The 21820-nt window shown below is 39.6% G+C and overlaps 1 protein-coding gene across 6 annotated transcripts in view; it reads left to right on the top strand.

Moving 5' to 3' along the window:
- The first annotated feature begins 1311 nt into the window (after positions 1 to 1311).
- Positions 1312 to 21820, top strand: part of HNRNPR (heterogeneous nuclear ribonucleoprotein R) — a 34707-nt gene continuing 14198 nt past the window's right edge. For 2 of the 6 annotated variants that reach the window (XM_042994607.1, XM_042994604.1), the window contains exons 1-6: positions 1312 to 1449; positions 4685 to 4853; positions 7138 to 7256; positions 7865 to 7972; positions 11436 to 11549; positions 21079 to 21255. In XM_042994607.1, coding sequence (XP_042850541.1) covers positions 4697 to 4853; positions 7138 to 7256; positions 7865 to 7972; positions 11436 to 11549; positions 21079 to 21255 — 675 coding nt within the window. In that variant the 5' untranslated portion in view covers positions 1312 to 1449; positions 4685 to 4696. Of the gene's footprint in view, positions 1450 to 1974; positions 2223 to 4684; positions 4854 to 7137; positions 7257 to 7864; positions 7973 to 11435; positions 11550 to 21078; positions 21256 to 21820 lie in introns of those variants that run through there. The other 4 variants (XM_042994609.1, XM_042994608.1, XM_042994605.1 and 1 more) reach the window with 3 other exon arrangements.

Here is a 21820-nt window from a genome sequence, read left to right as displayed (position 1 = left end):
GTCAGACACTTAGGGGCGCCTGGGTAGCTCAGTCCTTAAGGGTCTGACTTCCGCTCAGGTCATGATCTCACATTTGGTGAGTTGGAGCCCCACACGGGGCTCTTTGCTGACAGAACAGAGCCTGCAGCCTGCTTCTGATTCTGTTGTCTCCAGATCTCTCTCCCCCTCCCCGCTCCCCAGTAAATAAATAAATAAACCTTTAAAGAGACGCTTAGATCACCCAGGCGCCCCCACACAATAGGATTTTAATAATTAATTTGGGGCTGGTCGGTTCTGAGAAACTTAATTGATCCTCTAGTGTATCTGGAAATCCTGCAGACCACTGCTTGACCTTCTCCAGTCCCTAAGAGGAGTAGGGTATTGGACGTTGGGATAGGGAAGAGCTGGGAAGGTTGTGGGAGGAGACAGGCTTTGGGCTAAGGCGAGGATAGGGAACAAACCGGTAAGGGCGGAGGGTGAGAAATAGGCTTAGGAATAACAGGAATTTGCTTCCTTTGGGACCTAGCTCTTCCCCCCCCCCCCCCCCCCCCGCACAGCTCTTTTGGCTTCACGCATGCGTATGTCTGCCTTACTACTTCATAAAAAATGAGCTTCAAACCCTGTGGGAAAAAAGGTCCCCGTTCCAGCACGTGTGAGTTGACACTGCTCTTGGGTCATGCCAACTTTGGCGATTTCCCTCACATTCTGAGCTGACCCAATGACGTGTGGAAGGGAGCCGGGGGGCAGTTTTCCGATCCGAGGGATGATTTTCTACGTGAAACTCTACAGCCAGACGGCCGGCCAAATCATTCTTAAACCGCGTTCCAACCAGCGCCCAAAAGATGACCCAGAGGGAGGCCCGACCGCGTGGCGGTGGGCGTGTCTGGGGCGAACGCCGGCGGCGCGAGAGGGATTAGGGACGCCTCGGCGCGGGCGAAGGGACGGGAGGGTCGCGGCGGAGCGAGGCCCGCGGGGACAGCAGGGGGCGGGGTTCCGGAGGCGGCCACGCGGCCTGAGGCCTAGCTTTTCGGTCTCGCCCCGGCGGAGGACGAGGAGGGAAGAACCCCGGCTTCTCAGGGCCTGGTGCCCCGCAGCCTCGCCTCTACCCGGGGCTTCACCACAGACCCCTTTGTGTTCCTGCCCCCGCCCCGGAGGCGCCCCAGCCGGCGGCGCTGACTTCGCTCATTGGCTCAGCCGATGGCTTCATCGATTGGCTCCCTTGTCCCCCTGCGTGAGCCGCTGCTTCTCGCTGCTATTGGGCGCCTGGGCTGCCTTTCAGGCCGCCGCGCGAAATGATTGCCCGGCCACTCGGAGTCCCTGGAAGCAGTTCCGGGAAACCCCGCGTGCTGCCGGGATCGCGTCTCTGTCCATGAGGGGGGGAGGGGGTGGCGCGCGCGCCATTTCTAGTCGTTTTCAAAGCGCCTCGCGCTGATTCTCACGGGCCCGGCCGGCGGCCCCAGCTCTGCCCTGGTGAGTCTCGCGCCGGCCCGTGGGGGGAGGGGCCGGGAGCCCCGATCCGACCCGACGGGGCCCATCCCGGGCTCGGCGCCTCGGCCCCAGTTTCGTTTTCGCACCGAGGCCCCGGGGTGGGGGTGGGGATGGGCTGGGGGCGGCTGCGGCTTCGGCCTCGTCCGGCCGCGCCGCGGAGGGCCTAGCCCCGCCGAGGCGCCTCCTCGCCCTTGCGCATCCTTCCCCCGCCCCTCCAACCCTCGGCCCGCGGTCCGCGCCGCCGGGTGCTCTCCGCGCGGCCTGCTGGGGACGGCCGTGTTTTTCCCGCCTCCGCCGGCCGCTCCACGCGGCCGGCCGGGCGGCCTAAGGGCGCCCGCGGCCCCTTCGTCTCCCCCCCCCCAACTCCGGAGCCGCTTCGCTCTCGTCTCGGCCGGCTTAGCCACGAGTGGGATGTGTTACTGATCGGGACGGGCCTGAGGGGGTGGGGTGGGCAGGGGGCGGGATGCAAACCCGGGGTTACCTGAGCCGGGAGAAAACTTTTGTGCGAGCTGGAGCCCAGGGGCCGATCCGTGTAGGAAGCCTTCCTCCCCTCCCCCACGCTGCATGCTGCGAGCCGAGATTTGAAGGAAAAAATGACTACTAGAGGCCACGAAACTTAGGCTTCGAGCGGCGTCTGAGAGGCACGATTCTGAGACTGTCACAGGCGCACCAAATTGGAAGGGCGATTCTTTTTCTTAGGCGGCAGTAACCGTGTTGCCACAAGATGAAACTTAAAGCCAAGGGGTTCTTGAAAGGTTCGGTCCTTTCACACTGACCTGTTTGAGATTTTTGCTGTCCCTCAAGAGGCTGAATTTATGTCTCGTGAGTCAGTCGTAGGATAAGGGCTTGACACTCCTAGCCCGTGAGATAACCGTTAGTTTTCATTTCTTTGGTCCTTTTAAAGCCCGTCTCTTAATACGAAGAATTTGCGCAGAGATGTTCAGAAAAAGTCAGGGAGGGGCTAGTGCTGACTTCCCAAATCTCCCAGCAGCCCTTTAAAATCTTATTTAAATGTTTCCTTTTTGCAAAAATGCTTATCAAATGACTCTAGTCACAGTACATTTGCTGCATCCAGAAATATGGTTTGGCTGTGTGGCATTGTGTTGAATTGACACAAGAGTTTTAAACGATCTCCTATGACATAAAAGACTTTTTTTTTTTTTTTTTAAATGAGCACATTGTATTTGGCTTGAGAGAGGTTTTTTTCCTTGGTCCGAAAGGTTTTATTTTCTGGAATCTAATTATTTTACTTTTTTTGTCGTTAAAGTTTACAAACTTTTTGAAAATTCCAACCAATTTCAGAATCAACTTGTAGGAGAGCCTTTGCAATGAAATGATGGTCATAAATGTTTCTATCTTGTGCTTAATGACACAACTTGTCTTTTTGCTTTACACATGCTTAAAAAAAATACCACCTCACCAGATGTTCGTTGAACTTTCCTGTTAAAAATTTGCTTCTTTTCTGTGGCTGATAGAAATCCCAGGTGCGATACTGTAAGGGTCTTGTGATACTGAGAACTTTTGAGTTCTGATGATCTTAATGGTTGTATTTGGGGGTGGGGGAACGTGGGCAAACAGAACTATATGTTCACAGATTTTGGACTTTAGAGTGCATCTTTATAGAAATAGGTTGTATTAATCAGTAAACGTATTCATCTTACACTGTAAGTAGTTTCTTGATCAAAAGCGTGCCAGTTTTGAATGTTTTCGTTTTTGCCAATTCATCAGAATTTGAGGCTTGCCTTGAGAAACATTTCTCCACCCAGAGTTTTAACCAGAGTCTGCGTCTGTATAGACATTAGTGGGCTATCAAGTCTTAACGTTTGTAATCATAAGAAGTCATATTTATCTTGTTTTCCGAATAACCCTTTCTGCATTTTCCTCTCTTCCTGTTCTCTATTACCTCCTTCCCCTTGGTCTTCCTCCCTTTTTCATTAATGTCAACGAAATATCTGTGGACTTGGAGATGAAAAGAAGTTGTTATAGGTCAGAAAACTGCACCTGCTGCATTTGCACAGTGGTTGATAAGCAATTTGGAAGTGTGGTTATCGCGGGTTTTAGTGCTTTTTAGGAAGCTTGTATTTTCTTTCTAGCTAACTAGGGTACCTTGAGGTTCATCAAGAAAAGTAGGCTTCTTCTTGAGATCCACCTTCATGTCCTTTATTTCAGTATTTGTTGCAATGTCTTTATTCTGCTGCTTATTATCTTCATCACATTCACTAGAGACCAGTGCACTTTAATTCCCTGTCTTTTAGAGGCAGTATAGAGACTGGCCTTATATGGTTTTATTATCTAATCTCTCTCTTCAGGGAGTTGGTCCATTTCAGCATTACATACAGGTTGAACATACAAAAAAATAATTTGGGTAGGTTAATCTGGGACATCTGACCTAAGTTTACCCTAATTTAGGTAATGTTTGTTGAAACTATTTGGAAGAAGTTAGCTGTCCATTCTTCAATATGTTTTTGGAGCTTTATTTTACTGATACGAAAAATTCGATACGTACTCATGATTTTTTTTTTTTTTTTTTAAAGAAGCAACCTCAATTATAGCTCGTGTTTTATTTTATGTGGACTTAACACAATCGTTTAGCTTTTAAACTTGGTCATTTTTTCTTTTAAATCTGTGAATGGGAAAACAGCAAATTAATTTTAGAACAAAAATTAATGTCAAGTTGTGTTGTTTCTTTTTTAAGTGAGGCGGAGAAAACCCAAACCACCAGCATGTTGAACTAGAGACAGCAGAGCATTTATTTCACACCTATCCTAGATTTGAAGCAGAACTAGGATAATTTGAAAGTCCCTAAACTTTGATTAAGTGGTCTGTGGGTGTTCATTGTTTCTAAATCAAACTTTTAAAACTGTATAAGAATTGAGAGCTGATGGGCTTTTTAGGATTTTGTGATTTGTTGATATGCTTGTGAGGACACAACAGCTGCTTTTGTTAATCAGCAATTCTGCCTTTAGTAAATTCACGCCTTTTTTTAACCTGGTGTACATGAAGTTCCTTAAACATCTGATGCTTCCATGTACATTTTTTATGGTTTTACAGGATTATTATTGCAAATTTAGGTCAGATACATCACAAAAGGCATATAATATTATTTTGATAGAGTTTATTAGCAGCATGTATACAAATTAGTTTAGATAAATCATGCATTGTCCTACAAACTAGTTATTTCTGGCTTAATGTAATATAGCTCCTGAATTTTTTCCAGCAGCATAATAAAATGGCTAATCAGGTGAATGGTAATGCGGTACAGTTAAAAGAAGAGGAAGAACCAATGGATACTTCCAGTGTAACTCACACAGAACACTACAAGACACTGATAGAGGCAGGCCTCCCACAGAAGGTGGCAGAAAGACTTGATGAAATATTTCAGACAGGTATAATATGCATTTCTTGTTTCTGACTGGTTATGAAAGTGAGGGCAAACCACTTTGAATTTTATAGATTTTTTTTTTAAGGTTAAATAATACTTATTGTTTCTGATCTATGTAGAGCTGAATGTTTGTTACTTTCCCTTCATTGAGGGCATATTGGGTTTGACTTTGATATTCTTATTTCATTATTTTGAAGCCTTCTTAGTGTTGAATATGCAGTCTTAGTTGTTTCAGAACGGTACATCAATTTGTCTTAGATTTACCACCAATTAAAATGTATGTTTCAGCATACCAAATTTTACATTTTCTTAATCTAAATCAGTCATCATTTTGCTTTTACTTTTCTACTTTTAGCTTCTTAAAGTGATTGTTAAATCAGCTTAGGTCTGATTAGGTGGCATAATAAGAGGACTGGTGAGACTGTATTGTCTGAAACGATAATAAATGTCAGACTTCTTGAGAGTTTGTGGCCTGTCTAAGTTTCTAATAGACAAAAATCCACATCTCTCAGTAATTTGGAAGTGTTTGGTTTGTAACAGCTGCTTTTAAAAAAAAATCTAGAAGTCCCATGGATAAGTGCTTAAGCAAATATGAATATCTTAATATGGTTGGTTGTAAGTGGTTTGAAGTTTTAAAGAGGGAGAGAAATATTTACCCTTAGGGAGTGTTGTTCATAAATAAATGTGTCCTCCCCCTTTGGGGCCATAGATGGAAACTTTCTTCCTCTGTGTTTTGTGTGCCTATTCCAGATTTGGGAGAGAGAATTGAATTGTCTGACAAATGTGTCTTAAGTACTCTAGTAACAAATATCTGTTTTTTTGTCCTTAAAAGATTTTTTTTTTTTTTTTCAAATCTGAGAAGCTTAGGATAATTTTAGACGTTAAAATGACTTTTCTAAAAATGACTCCTGGGTGATGGTTCCATTTGAAAATCAGTCCTCAGGAACTTGCTGCGACATTCTGCCATAGAGAATTGGCAGTGATTTGCTCAGAGATGCTCTCTTGTAGAGTGTTTGTTATTGATAAGAGGCTGATGGTTTGGGTGTAGGGTTGGATTGACAGAATGGATTGATGGGTGTCCTGAGTTGTGGCTTTGGGTGGTGGTATGGAATATGGAAGTAAGGAAACTCTCAATTATTTAGGCATGCTCATCTTGAGCTTTTAAAACAAATCTTGGCAACATTTTCTTAAAGTAACTTTACAAATGGCATTACATTTATTTAAAATATATTTATTGTATGGAATAACGTTCTTTTTGGCTTTATCAAAATGGAGTCACTTTTGATGTTAGTTCATATGGACTCGGGTTTTAATCTGCCAAATATTTCCATTTTACATTGGATCAATTCTGAAATATATTCTTACATAGAGAGAAACACAACACGAACTTAACAGACTCAAGAAACTATATTATAAATTGAGTAGTTGTTCTGTGTGCAGTTAATATATGTATAGATTGCAGTGCCAATATATTTTCTGTATAGTTTACTTGTAAGTCCACAGTAAAGTCCTTAATGCCATTTGAAAAAAAATAGTCATTATTGACAGTGTTGTGAATGCCACAGCATCTTTTAAACCTCAGCTTGACACGCATCAAAAGAACAAAAGATTGCCTTAAATGACTTTCAGAATTGATTAATCAAGCTGCACTTGCATTTGTAGAAGAGTTTAAAATTCTGCCTTTCCACATTCTGATTGCAGCAAAGTGGATGCTCAGATAAACAAATCAATTTCATTTTCTCTTTGGTGCTAAGGAGGAAAAGCCTTTGATACCTTTTGGAGAGTGGAAAGAATTATTTAATAAAAATGGTTTCTTTTTTTTTTTTTCTCCCACCTCTTGTGTGGTTAGCAACAACCACAGCAGTCCATATAATTTGAAGGTTGATCCTTGGGGAATACAGTGTATGCTTACTACTCTAACATAAATCAGAGTTTGTTATATTAGTGCTTAATCTGTAGTACAGTGTGTGCATCAGATTTAACTTCCAAACCTTAAACTTTTTGGGGAGTGGGAAACGGGGTTAGGATTTTTGTGGGGTTTTTGTGGGATGTGGGGATTGAAATTTATGTTTATAAGTTGTTGACATTTTATCTCTTATTTTCATATTTGTACTCTTGGCCTTTCTGTGTATATAGTATTTGTATAGCTGCCTATTTGCATATTCAGTGAAAATGCAGTTGGTTAGTAATAGTGTCGAATATAACAATTCTTGATTAAACATTGATAGCACAGTTTAGATTATCCCTTTTGTTGCAGTAACATTACCCCTTTTCAATTTAATTTTTAGGATTGGTAGCTTATGTCGATCTTGATGAAAGAGCAATTGATGCTCTCAGGGAATTTAATGAAGAAGGAGCTCTGTCTGTACTACAACAGTTCAAGGAAAGTGACTTATCACATGTTCAGGTAAGGCCATTGCTAGACATGCCTTTGAACAACTCATGATCTGAAATTACTTTACCATTACTTTTTTTCCTGAGAGAGTTGGTATTTTTTTGTTTGTGACTACCTCCGCCTCTTTTAAAAAATTAGTCCAAAGGAAAGAAAAACCTGCTTATGGCAAAGAGTTTTCAGAAACAAAAGTGTAAAGTAAAAGTCTCGCCCCGCTTTGCAGTAAGTTACTTTAAAAACAGGGTTTGCTCATTGTTATTAGTAGGTTTTTACATGTTTAGATTCCTGCGATCTTAAACATTTTGGGGTTCTCTGATTCTGTTTTATTATCTTGGAGGGAAATAACGTAGATAAGAATAGTTTTGGAATGTCTGGCAAAGATAATCCAGACGCACTTGAATATGAACAAAATAGAAGACGGTTTTGCCAGTGTGGAAGGTAAGCTCTTACCCTCTGCTCCAGTCTCCAGTACGTAGTAGCCTCTCAGCAGATATTTGTTGGGTGAATTAATGAGTAAATATTTTGTTAAAATTCTTGTCTTTTGAAATTGTAATTTAATTATGTATTTGACCTTTCGACAATTCCTGGTGGTTCTTTTTCATTGAATTACTTGCCTGTTCTAGAACAAAAGTGCATTTTTATGTGGAGTTATGAAGACCTACAGGCAAAGGGAGAAGCAGGGGAGCAAGGTGCAAGAGTCCACAAAGGGACCTGATGAAGCAAAGATCAAGGTAAAACTTGACTTGGGTAGTCGTGGTGATACTAAGTTTAATGAGGAGATTGAATGTTTTTTTCATGTTTTCTAGGAAGTTTTTACAGTTCCACTTTTTTTGTTTGTTTGTTTTTAAACTAGTGTTTTAGAAATGAGATAATCTAAGGAAAATTAAGAAGCATTTCAGGGGCAAACATTCAATTGTATGTTTGGTGAAAAGCCCTAATTCAAACTCTTGCCTCATTACTTGTTCTTCTGGCTGTGCATGGTACATGTTTATTGATGCTTCTGATAATAGCTTTTTAGATTGATTCAGTCATGTCTCTTGGTTTGGTTTCTTTCTAAGCACTTTGTTTCTCTTTATCTACTTCAGTGTCCTTGTTTGTACACTGGGAAGAGTGATAGTACCCATCTCCTAGAGTTGTGAGGATTAAAGGAATTAAGATATGTCACGTGCTTGGAATAATGCCTGGAATGTAGCAAGAACTGTGTAACTAGCACCCATTACTGTTACTTTCCTTGAGATAAACGTCCCTGAAAGGTGAATATAGGGCTTTTGGTGAAAGACCAGTGAACCTAATTCCTTTGTTAAATGGATGTTGATGTTTTATTGCCACAGAGATAGACTTTTCAAGTTGAAATAGTTACTTTATTTAATGAAGCTGTTTGTGCAGTCTTATGTTTTAGACAGGAAATAGAACTTGTGGCTTCTATCATGGAACTGGTTTACATAAACCTCCTTTTGTACCTTTTACCCCCTCATCTATAAAATGGCATAACCCATTCTTATTTATTTATTTTTTTTAAGTATTTACTTACTTATTTTGAGAGAGAGAGTGGGAGCAGGGGTGGGGCAGAGAGAGAGAGAGGGAGAGAGAGAATCCCAAACAGGTTCCATGCTCTTAGCGCAGAGCCCAGTGCAGGGCTCAGACTCTTGAACAGTGAGACCCTGACCTGAGCCAAAATCAAGAGTTGGATGTTCAACCCACTGAGCTACCCAAGCACCCCTGTATTTTTAAAATGAACACGCGAGGGGCATCTGGGTGGCTCCTGAGATCAAGCCCTGCATCGGGCTCTGTGCTGACAGCACGGAGCCTTCTTGGGATTCTCTCTCTCCCTCTCTCTCTGCCCCTCCCCTGCTCTCTCCCTCAAAATAAATAAGTACACTTAAAAAATAAATACATGAGGGGCGCCTGGGTGGCTCGGTCGGTTAAGCGTCCGACTTCGGCTCAGGTCATGATCTCACGGTCCGTGAGTTCGAGCCCCGCGTCGGGCTCTGTGCTGACAGCTCAGAGCCCGGAGCCTGTTTCAGATTCTGTGTCTCCCTCTCTCTCTGCCCCTCCCCTGTTCATGCTCTGTCTCTCGCTGTCTCAAAAATAAATAAACGTTAAAAAAATTAAAAAATAAATAAATAAATAAATAAATAAATAAATAAATACATGAAAAGCCCATCTGACATAATAGTTATTTTTAAGGAAAACTTACTAGCGTGTATTGAATAGGCCTATGTTATTTCCCTCAGGCTGGGTATTTGCTCTTGGTAAGGTATGTATTATACATGTGATATGTGCATATGACCTATTAGACAAGTAATGTGTAAGTATGTAATATATGTAGTGTGTTTTTATTGTGTATCAACATTTATTTCTGTGCTTCAAGGTAGAGCAGCTCTTTTTGAGTCAAAGGTAGAAGAATAGAGAGCTTGAGAGCTTGAGATAACTCTGGAATCCCAGAGTTCCTCCAAAGATATTTTTGAAAACCACTAAACCTGATGATGTCTAAAATCTCTTGTTGCTTTGACATTGTGTATAGATCTTCCTCAACTTAGGATGGAGTTACACTTAGGTAAACCCATCTTAAGTTGATGAAAATATCCTAAGTTGAAAATTCACCTGATGACACTTAACCTGGCAAACATTGTAGCTTAGCCTGCCTTTTTTTTTTTTTTTTTTTTTTTTTTTTTTTTTAAGAGAGAGAGAGAGAGAGTGAGCAAGCACCTATGTATATGTGTGCAAGCTGGGGAGGGGCAGAGGGAGAGGAGAGAGAATCTCAAGCAGACTCTACACCCAGTGGGAGCCTGTTCTCAGGACCTCACAACTGATATTAGGACCTTACTACTGTGAGAGCATGGCCTGAGCCAGAATCAAGAGTTGGACACTTAACTGACTGAGCCACTGAGGCACCCCTAGCCTAGCCTACCTTAAATGTGTTTAGAACACTTAACATTAGCCTAGTTGGGTAAAAACATCTTATAATGAAATGTTAGATATCTCACGTAATTTATATAGAGTTCTGTACTGACAGTGAAAAACTGTGGTCGGTATGGGTACAGAATGGTTGTGAGTGTATTGGTTACTTACCCTTGTGATCGCATGGCTGACAGGGAGCTGAGCCTCCCTGCCACAGCCCAGCATCACGAGAATATCCTACTGGATATTGAAAAGATAAAAAACAAAATATGAAGTGTGGTTTCTACTGAATGCATATTACTTTCACACCATCCTGAAGCCAAAACTTGTAAGTCAGATCACCGCAAATCAGGGACCATCTCATTTTTAAGACATGAAGTGTAAAATTCTCCCCTTTTTAGGTACATTGCATTTCCTTTTTTTCCATTTTTTCTGTTTTTTTAGGCCTCTCCTATAAATATAAACCCTTACTTTCTTTTCTGTATTCCTTCAATACCTAATATAATGTGGAAAAAGTTGGTAATCAGGAAGCATAAAGTTGCTTGTTTTTTGTTTGTTTGTTTTTTGTTTCTGAACCTGAGTATACTCATTTGGTAATTGCCACATACTTTGAATCCGTGCTATATGAGAAATGGTCTGGTTTTTATAGAGCTTATGATATAGCAGAAGTAAAGACAAAAGGATTAAACAAAACAAAGGTTAACTTACCTGACTATAATAGAAAGTCAGAGTAGGAAGATGTGAGAAATAGCAAATGAAGAAAGCTGCATGAAGGAGGTAGGACTTCTGATTTATTTTTTATTTTTTTGTAATTCATTTGTTCTTGAAAGAGAGCGTGATTGGGGGAGGGACAGAGGGAGAGAGAGCGAGAATTCCAAGCAGGCTCCTAACTGTCAGCACAGAGTCTGAGGGGCTCAAACCCACGAACCATGAACCACGAGACCATGACCTGAACTGAAATCAAGAGTTGGATGCTTAACCGACTGAGCCACCCAGACACCCTGGGACTTCTGATTTTTTAAGAGTAGAGAACATTTTATTTGAATTGAATCACAGGTGGATATATGGTATATAAAGGGAACAAGTTAAGGAAAGCTCTCATTGGAGTAGAGGAGAATGCAAATGAGGAATGCTGCAGTATGTGTATGTAGATAGCCGGGGGTTAGCTCCTGTCACATTTTTAATAATCCTTACCCCGTCTTTCTGTTCTCGTGCGTAACAAAAATGTGTTCTGTGCTTAGAGATTTCGTTTGCCTACAATTCAAGTATAAACAGATGTATAATTGTCTTTAGGCGTTGCTTGAGAGGACTGGCTATACTCTGGATGTAACCACAGGACAGAGGAAGTATGGTGGTCCTCCGCCAGACAGTGTGTACTCGGGTGTGCAACCGGGAATTGGAACAGAAGTGAGTATTCTTCAGCTGTTTGCCGAAATCTTTCCAGTTTGTAAATTATTCTATTCTATAATGGGGAAGAATACTGGATTCTTTTCAAAGTGTAGTCATAATTATTCGTTTTGGATATCCATCTGTATTTTACTGTCCTCCTAAGCAAGGAGAATCACGTGACTAGTAGATGCCCAAACACTTCGTAAAGGAATGTAGAGTTCTTAGAACTAGTTTCTAAAACCGTGCAGCCAACAACACACTGTTTTAGTTGCTTGGGTTGAGGTTATTAAGGACAAAGAATTGCTTTGTTCTGTTTTTGTTTCATGTCAGTAATTTTGAACAGTGCTTGTCCTCCCTTCTTGACCCACCCTCCTCACATAAAGGGTACTCAATATTTCCTGAGAGATTTATTGATGGGAGTGGGTTACACAAGGGAAGGATGTAGAATCAGATAAAGGTAGAGCACATTGGTTTGTCCTTGAGCAAAGAAGCAATCCTTCCTCCCGTATGAGCCTTTGTAAAGGTTTCTTCATACACCTTTATGTTAGTTAGCCAGTTCTAATCCTTTAAATGGTAAAAACTGTATGCCAAAGTGTAAGTTTACAGCAGGACCTTTTCTGATTTGGTGTCTTTCAGGTAACCACGAGCAAAGATAATTATTTCTAGTTTGTGAGTAAAGATATCGCCAATTAACATAACCTTTTAGATTTATATCAGAAGTAATTCCAGTATATTCTCTGTGTAGAGAATAGAGTTTACATTCATTGGTCTTTGTTCCCTGAACTTCTTTCAAACATAATTACAACTAGTATTCTATTTCTTAATATTTAGCAATATTAAAAGGGACTCCAAGCATTTAAACATTTTTTTTAAAGATTTTTTTTAATTTTTAAGCGATCTCCATACTAACGTGGAGCTCAAACTCACAACCCAAGATCAGTTGCACACCCAGGCAGTTGCCCCAACCCATTCTTCATTTTTAACGTCCTGCTTAGATTTTGAACCCTTTCAAATCTACGTTTATATTCTGTTTACTTTTAAACAGTAGGTAGTTTGGCCTTCTTACTTGAACGACTTCATAATGTACTTTTTTCTGATGGTTTTACCATTAAGTTTTGTTTTCTTACCTTAGACCGTCATAAAATAAATAAAAAATGGGGGGAAAAAAGTAAAAAATGGAATTGCTCATTTGCCTCTTCCTTATTTTGAGGCAGCCTAAAACACCTCCAAGAGGGGAATACAGTCTAAAAAAGTTATCTACAGTGTATCATCCAGCTAGTGATGTCCTTGTTGATATCTACCAGTTACTACATTTATTTTAGTCTTATTTCTTTAGTTATAAAATCCTTAGGAATAAAAAGACTGTATAATATTGTTACTGTATATTACGTTGTTATTGTATATTATATATTATCGTACGTTAGAAAATACAATTTTAAAACTATGTTTTTATAGTTGGTCTATTTTATAATTATAAAAATGAACTTTTTTAGCCCATTGGATTGGTTTTATTAACGAGCTCGTTAATGGAGACTTGTTGTATCTTTGTTTTATATAGATAAGAAAGGAGTTTGTTAGTACTCTTAAGATTTCACTGAAAGCATTTGAACCATTTAATAGGATAAGCTATTTTGAGTATCCAGTTAGAAACTAAGTTGGTATCTTAATTGTAAACTATGTATGTTCTCTTATATTGCATTGTCTCTGAAAAAGATGCATTTTCCTATATATTGGGTATCCTTGCATACAGCAAATATTGCTACAGTGAAATCCCTGTATGAGCGTAATAAGCCACTGCTGTCAAGCAGTTTGTTACCACAGAATCTTAGTGTAAAGGTTTGGATTCTTCCTATAAAGTTAAATGAGATTTGGTCTATACTTGTTGAAAATTAAAGTTTTTTAAAAATCAGAAAAATAAGAGGTTTTTTAATATATTGGGTTGCTAATTTAATAAATTGGTTTTAGTTGGTGTCATTTTGATGCTGTGAAGTTTAAGTTTTTGTTTCTTTTTATATTTCACTACAGTCATTAAGAATTTTTAGCTCTTGATTGAGAAAGTTGAAATTAGGGTCAGTGCCTGAGACTGACAGTAGTAAAATTTAGTTGTGAGAAGACGAAGGGTTCATCTTTGGGTAAAACGTACTATAAATTAATCCTATAAGTGAGCACCCATTTGCAGGCGTTGTTCTTAGACATTGCCCTGAGATGCGAAATGTACAAGAGAGATAGGTATTAATTTTGAAGTGTATTTTTTAGTGTGTCTTGGCCCTCAGGTCAGGTCTGGTTCTAGTACCTGTGCCTCTTCAGCTGGCATTGTACAGCTATTTTGGGAAGGAACGTCTGTTTTTATTTGTTTACGTTATAATAAGCACTTACGTGTTTAAAGAGCAGAGCACTGATGTTTTGTAGAGGAATTTAAGGGAAATGGTAGATTGAGATTTAATTCTTTGGTTGATTAATGGAAGTGTGAGAAAACCAGTATATTTATTTAACAGAGATGTAAAAGTATATGATTTAGTGGTACCTAAATTGAATTGTGTATAAGGAAGAGCTGCTGTGTTTGCAAAATAGCAAATAAGAGCTGGATGATGGACGAACTCCGTAGACACTCAAAAGACGATGTTGTGCTGCCTGTTACCTCTATTGCTTCCAGAGCCTCAGAGGGCTTTCTCTGTTACTATTGAAATATTTGATGGATAGATAGTAGACAGCCAAAACTTTTTTCAAGCCTTGATGCTTAGTGAGTAAAGAAAGGACTGTTGTTACGGTGTTCATTAGATGCTGTTGGTTCTGATGGGGGTGGGGGGTGGGGAGGATTAGCTGCACATGTCTGAGTGCTAACTCCAAACGGTTCATGTGGAGCCAGAGTGGCACAGGGACCAACAAGTTAATATAAGGAAAGCATTTCTATTTCATTTTAGTTAATTAAAAATTGAGCTTAGAAACTTTTAAAGGAATTATGCTTAATTAGTTCTTGAATACTATTTATTTTTTGCCTTTTTAAGTTAATGTCCTAAAGTTAAACTGATCTTGAAGTGAAGCCATCTCCTTTTTCTTAGTAAACCAGTATTGTTATTATTATTTTTTTTAACATTTTATTTATTTTTGAGAGAGAGAGAGACAGCGCAAGAGGGAGGGGCAGAGAGAGAGGGAGACAACAGAATCCGAAGCAGGCTCCAGCGTCAGAGCTGTCAGCACAGAGTCCGACGCAGGGCTTGAACTCACAAGCAGTGAGATCATGACCTGAGCCTAAGTCGGACGCTCAACTGACTCTGAACCACCCAGGCGCCCCTGTTTTACTATTATTTTTTTAGTGTTTAATTTTGAGAGAGAGAGAGAGAGAGAGAGAGAGAGGCACAGAGTGTGAGCCAGGGAGGGGCAGAGAGAGAGCGAGACACAGAATCCAGAGCAGGCTCCAGGCTCTGAGCTGTCAGCACAGAGCTCGACACTGGGCTAGAACCCACGAACCGTGAGATTGTGACCTGAACCAAAGTCCAGTGCTTAACCGACGGAGTCACCCAGGTCCCCCAGTAAACCAGTATTGTTAGCCTGTTTCTTCCACGGACCCCAGTGATTATAATACTGGGGACTTTGTTGACCATGGATTTGCTGATTTTTTTTTTTTCCAGAATATTTTTTTTCTAATCTTATTTTTTTTATTTAGCTTTATTTTTTATTTTTAAAAATTTACATCCAAATTAGTATATAGTGAAGCAATGATTTCAGTAGATTCCTTAATACCCCGTACCCATTTAGCCCACCCCCCCCCACAACCCCTCCAGCAACCCTCAGTTTGTCCTCCATATTTATGAGTCTCTCTTGTTTTGTTCCCCTCCCTGTTTTTATATTATTTTTGTTTCCCTTCCCTTATGTTCATCTGTTTTGTCTCTTAAAGTCCTCATATGAGTGAAGTCATATGATTTTTGTCTTTCTCTGACTAATGCTGATGTTTCTTTTAAAGTAAAACAGTATTCTTAAAAAAATCTGTAAGTTAGACTTCTAACATTCAAATGATATTTTAAAGTACAAGGAACTTGTCTTGTGAATCCTTTCTGTAGAGTGATTAATCAATCATTAAGTTACTTTTTCTGAAAATACAGGTTTTTCACTTTAGGTTTGCTTGATAAGGTAAATTTTCTGGTTCTAAAAATATAAGCACAAATGTGATAGAAGTAGTATAATAATCTGACACCTAGCTTCCTCACTTAGCTGTGTGTCAAAGGTTTTTTCATATTGCCACTTTCTGTGCTCTTTCTTTGCTTTATTATATATTTGTAATGGGTATGGAAGAAATAGGGGTGGTGAAAAATGCAATTATGAAGCACCACTGCATTATGTTAATAGAAGCAATATGAAACAGAATTTGCTTTCAAGAACAGTTTTTAAATATTCAAATACAAGTAACCTCAAATATAAAAACACTTTGTCCGGGTTGGGCCAGAGAGCTTAGCCACACCAAAAAATACACTTCAAAATGAATACCAGTTATCCTTGTTTATTTTTTGTCTTAATGAATGCTCATTTATAGGATTGATAATATAGGGTGGTATAGCTGAGGCTAGTGAGAAGTGGTTAGATTCTATCAGGATTTATTGATGAGTTGGATATGGGGATATGGGAGAAGGGAGGCAAGGAAGACTTCAAAACTTATGACCTGAGCAGCTAGAAGGATGGAGTTGCCATTTATTGAAGAATGCTGTACAGAAGGACATTTTGGCAAGATTGAAAGATTGCAGTTCAGTTCTGGACATGTTAAGAGTTAGATGTCTCTTAGACCTCCAAATGGAGCTGTTGAGTGAGCAGTTGCTTATATAATCCTGGAGTTGAGGGGAGAGTTTTGGCTGGAGATTATAAATGGTGGGAGGCATAGGCATCCAGATGGTATTTAAAAACCAGAGTTTGGATGTGGTCACCAAGGAAGTGTGTGCAGCTAAAATAAAGGTCTGAGATCTGATCCCCACAGCCCTCTACGTTTAGAGGTTCGGGAGATGAGAAGGAACTAACTAGCAAGGGAACTGAGCAGAAAGAGAAAAACCTGGGGTGTGGTATCCTAGAAGTCAAGTGAAGAGAGTTTTCACAAAAGGAAGCTTGGTCAATGATAACAAACTTTCCAAGTAAGACAAGGACTGTGAATTGCCATTTGATTGTGGCAACGTGGATGTCATTAGTGACTTTGGCAGTGGTGGTAAAAGCTGGGTTTGGAGAAGATTCAAGAGAGTGGGAGGTGAGGGATTTGAAAATAGCAAGATTGGTATAGCTCTTTTGAGCACTTCTGCTACAAAGGGTAGCAGAGGAATGGGGCAATAACTGGAAGGTGTGTCATAGTCAAGATATATTTTTGTTTTCATTTAAACTTTAAGTTAGAAATTATGATCACTTGTGTGCTGATGAGAATGGTCTATATATAAAGGAGAAAATTGATGATCAGATTGTTGCTGGACCAAGTGTCCTTGAGTAGAAGAGAAGGAATGGGAGCTAGTGCATAAGCTAACAGCATGAGGTAGATTTTCATTTGTACGTTCGTCAAAGGTGAGCAGCTGTTAATGTTTCAGGCACTGTGATCCGTACTGGGAATAAAATGAGAACAAGATGTGGGCTCTCTGCTCACATGGAAATTGAACCCTCTTGATGGTGTTATTCCCAGATAGGGTATTGCAACTCACTGATTAAGAAACTTACTCAAAAGTAACTAAAATGTAGATTTGAATCCAACATAACTTAAAAGTCAGCTATTTCTCACATTCTCCCTGCCTTCACAGCTGTCAACGTATTAGTCCGTTCCACCATCATCCCTTGTCTGGATTGCCTTGTGAACCTGACTGGTCAGCCTGTTTCTCCATACAGTCCATTTTCTACCTAGCTGACAGCCCTTTAGAACATGTCATACCTACTCACTGCCCAGAACCCCCTGATATCTTCCCAACCCATTTGGAATAAAATGCAAACTCCTAACATGGTTTAACTTAATCTGGCCCCTGTTCTGTCTTTCCCAACAGGTTTCTATTCCATCACTGTCCTGTATCTGTTTTTCAGATACGTCTAGTGTATTCCCATCTTTTTGCAGTTCCTTTACCTTGGAATGCTCTTTCCTCAGATTTTTCCTTAATTTTCTACCTTAAGTCTCAGTTCAAATTTACTTCTTCAAGGAAGCCTTCCTAATTAAAATATAGCCTCTTCCTCATCATTTATTCCCTTTCCTTGCTTTTTCTTAGCCTTTGACACCTCTTGAAATCATATTGTTTATTTAACTTTTTTCTCCATCAGTAGTATTTAAGTCTCATGTTTGTTTAGACCTTGTTTGTGGTATTCACTGTATCTGTAGAACTTAGAAAAACAAACATGGCACATGAATTGAAGGTATATGCAATTCCATGTCTCATGAAAAGTTTGGACAAGTTCTATGAGTTGGGAGGAATCCAGTTATCTATATAGGCTAGGTATTATTTATTGGAACAACTTTAAGCTGATACTTAAAAGATTAATTGGATATGGATAGGGATGGGAGGGATTCAAAATATCTGAGATTTTTGTTACATAGGTATTATTTCTTTAGTCATCTCATGGGTGGAGGGAGCAGCAGAACTTACGTTCTCCTAAGAGAAATGGGGAAAATTAAAGGAACTAGTTGGCAAGTGTGGGTTTTACTTATTTTGTTTTTTGGAAGGAAGAAACATTTGTTACAAATCTATTATATATACCATATAATACTTAGGAAATACAATTAAAGAAAAAGAATAAAATTAGAACAGTTTTTTCATGCACTGATAAACCACTATTAGTACTGTTCTGATACATAGTCATATTTATGTCTGCATCTGTATTCAGAAAACAAAAATTTGGGGCACTTGAGTGGCTCAGTCGGTTAAGCGTTTGACTTCGGCTCAGGTCATGATTTCGTGGTTCATGGGTTCGAGCTCCGCGTCAGGCTCTGTGCTGACAACTCAGAGCCTGAAGCCTGCTTCGGATTCTCTCCCCCACTCGTGCTTTGTCTGTCTGTCTCTCTCTCAAAAATAAATAAGCATTAAAAAAAACCTAAAAACACAAAATTGGCATTGCTAGACTTATTGGTGATTTGAGGTAAAATCAGGACAACCAAGAGGAAATGCTTCGTAGGCAGTTGGAAGTATAAAATTAGGTCTTGGGATGTAAATCTGGGAGATGACTATATAGTAGACTTGGGGAATGGATATGATCTTTAAAAGTGAAGAAAATACAGGGAAGATGAGATAGAGCCATAACTTTGGGAAACACGCAGATTACTACTAGGTGGCCAGAAGAATCACCATGGAAAGGATAGAGAAATAATTAAAGGTGAGAAGACCAGGCTAGTGGAGGATCCTGAAAATTTAAGGGAAGAGAATTTTTAGGAGGCAGCACCACTAATGTTAATGCTTATTGCAAAGGCAAGGAGGATGAGACTGCGGAAGCAAAGTATCCATTAGTGACATTTGGGCATACAGCTTAGCATTAGAGGAAGAAGCCAGTGCTAGTTAAAGAGAGAGCATAGATGGCAAGGGCTTTTCAGAGTGAGTTTTCGTTAGAAACATGGTTCTATAGGGATATCGCATAGATGATGCCTTAGGTGTCTAGTTATTCTCTGTAGCTGCACAGCATTAAGGATATAGTAGATGTGATGTGTTCAAAGCATTTGAAAGTGAAAGGTAAATGGGTAAAGCTTTCTTGTTTGTATATTGTTTTGTTATGGGAAATTTGGCACGTTTGAAGACAAGAACCAGTGGGTAGGAAAGGATGTACTGAGCAAAATAGGAGAGTCGAAGAAATAAAGTTTGCGGTTATTTCCAGAAGAAGGTGGGGAGAAGAAATGGGCTTAGTTATTAGGGGTAAGGAGTTAACCTTGGAAAGGAAGTAAATCTCTTTCTCTGAGGTATAAAGAAGTAAAAACAGTTACTGAGAAAGTTTTTAAGGCTGAGAGGAGAGAATATAAGGACACCGGTGACTTTCCCACACAATCTCCTTGGAATGACTTAGTGAACGAGGATTGGAGACTTCACTGAGACAGAAGGACTGAATAGCTGTTATGTGAGAATTATACTAGGAATTCAAAAGAAGACCTCAAGTTTTGCCAGACAGCAGTGAAGGTAAATTTGATTATTTTGAAAAGGGTTGTCTTAGAACAACTGTTACATTAACACCAGAAACTTAATATCTAGTAATAATTTGGCCATCTTTTGGATTGCTGTTTAACTAATCAGGTCATTTTTCATAGTATGAAAAGATGAAGATGTGTTTCACTAGAAAATTCATCTCTAACACAAACATTTACTCTTTAAGACTGTGTGTGGATTGCAAATGTTTTCATGTGAAAGATTATCTTTGATGTTGCCGACATGGTGGAAACTTGAAAATTGTGATCTGATATTAAATACTGAGAAGGCTTTTGATTGTTTAATTCTAATTTATGTTATAATTTAATCCTTATTACATAATTTTAATTAAGGTAGAGCACCAAATCCTCAAATGATGAATTTTTTTCACACCTTAAAATGAAATACTCTGACAGAGAAAGGGATACATTGAAGCTCTGGAGGGTTTTGTTTGTTTGTTTTAATTTAACATCCAAGTTAGTTAGCATATAGTTCAACAATGATTTCAGGAGTAGATTCCTTCAGCCCCTTACCCGTTTTGCCCCTCCCCCCTCCCACAACCCCTCCAGCAGCGCTCTGTTTGTTCTCTATATTTGAGAGTCTCTTATGTTTTGTCCCCCTCCGTTTGGATATTATTTTTGCTTCCCTTCCCTTATGTTCATCTGTTTTGTATCTTAAATTCCTCATACGAGTGAAGTCATATGATACTTGTCTTTCTCTGACTAATTTCGCTTAGCATGATACCCTCTAGTTCCATCCAGAAGCTCTGGAGTTTTAAGTGGTAAAGATACTAGAGTTGAGAAAGCTTGAGGAAGAGCACTTCAGTCTTTATTCAATTCATGTTTTTATAAAAATGCAGAAATATTTCCCAAAGATACATACATGCCCTTTGTTACTTTTGTGAGAAAAGGAAAAACTATAAAAATTAAAAATTTAGAGTTGTTTGTACGAATTTTGCACACTCTTTATTAATTAGCTTCCGTTTTTCCCTATAGAATATTGTTCTCTGTTAATGACCCTAAGGTAATCATAATAAATAAACATTAAGGTTAACCCCCAAAGATTCAAATTGTACTTACTCCTCCTTAACCATCTTTGTGCCCCTAGCCCCTTAGAAAAAGGGCAGTCATGGGGCGCCTGGGTGGCGCAGTCGGTTACGCGTCCGACTTCAGCCAGGTCACGATCTCACGGTCCGTGAGTTCGAGCCCCGCGTCGGGCTCTGGGCTGATGGCTCGGAGCCTGGAGCCTGTTTCCGATTCTGTGTCTCCCTCTCTCTCTGTGCCTCCCCCGTTCATGCTCTGTCTCTCTCTGTCCCAAAAATAAAATAAATGTTGAAAAAAAAAAAAAATTAAAAAAAAAAAAAAAAAAAGGGCAGTCAGGCTTTATGGCTCTAAAATCAAATGTTTACATTGGGATTGTAATACGGAGATTTTTTTTTTCAGGTCTTTGTAGGTAAAATACCAAGAGATTTATATGAGGATGAGTTGGTACCCCTTTTCGAAAAGGCTGGTCCCATTTGGGATCTACGTCTTATGATGGATCCACTGTCTGGTCAGAACAGAGGGTATGCATTTATCACCTTCTGTGGAAAGGAAGCTGCACAGGAAGCTGTTAAACTGGTATGTGATAAAGAAATACACACTGTGTAGCAAGTCATTATTTGAGAGAGTTACCTCAATTAAAAATGTTTGCAGTTAACATTATTTTCTTCAGCTTTTGCTTTGAGTGGTTATATATTGATTAAATTGGTACGTGATCTTTGCTCTGTATTTTCTGATTATAAAAGTAAAAAAGAATGAACATACCCAAGAAATAATGTGTTAGAGAAAGTCTCTCCTAATTCCTAGAAGTTATTTATTAGATTGGCTAGTAACTAAACTTTCATTTGAATATGCATTTGGCTTCTGCAGTTCCCTTTTGATTTTAGGCAGAAAGGATGTCAGTCATTACTATGAAACTTTAGGATAAGATTCTCAAAAGGGTAATGAAGGCCGGGATGGATTCTGCAGGGCGTAACTGAGTAACAGCGACTTTTAGGACATAATTCAGGAAATGATTGAGACTCTTTTATTTTTGTCACCACCTAATCATACAATTTATTTTCTAAGTATATGCCTATTCTTCTATATTTTGTTTTCAGGCCCTTCAGCCTTCTCTGTCTTTAATCTTTCTCTCCTTTTTTTT

The sequence above is a fragment of the Panthera tigris genome, chromosome C1, assembly GCF_018350195.1.
Source record: "Panthera tigris isolate Pti1 chromosome C1, P.tigris_Pti1_mat1.1, whole genome shotgun sequence".
Taxonomy (NCBI): domain Eukaryota; kingdom Metazoa; phylum Chordata; class Mammalia; order Carnivora; family Felidae; genus Panthera; species Panthera tigris.
Note: the sequence above shows the minus strand (reverse complement) of the source record. Positions and strands in the feature narration are given on the sequence as shown.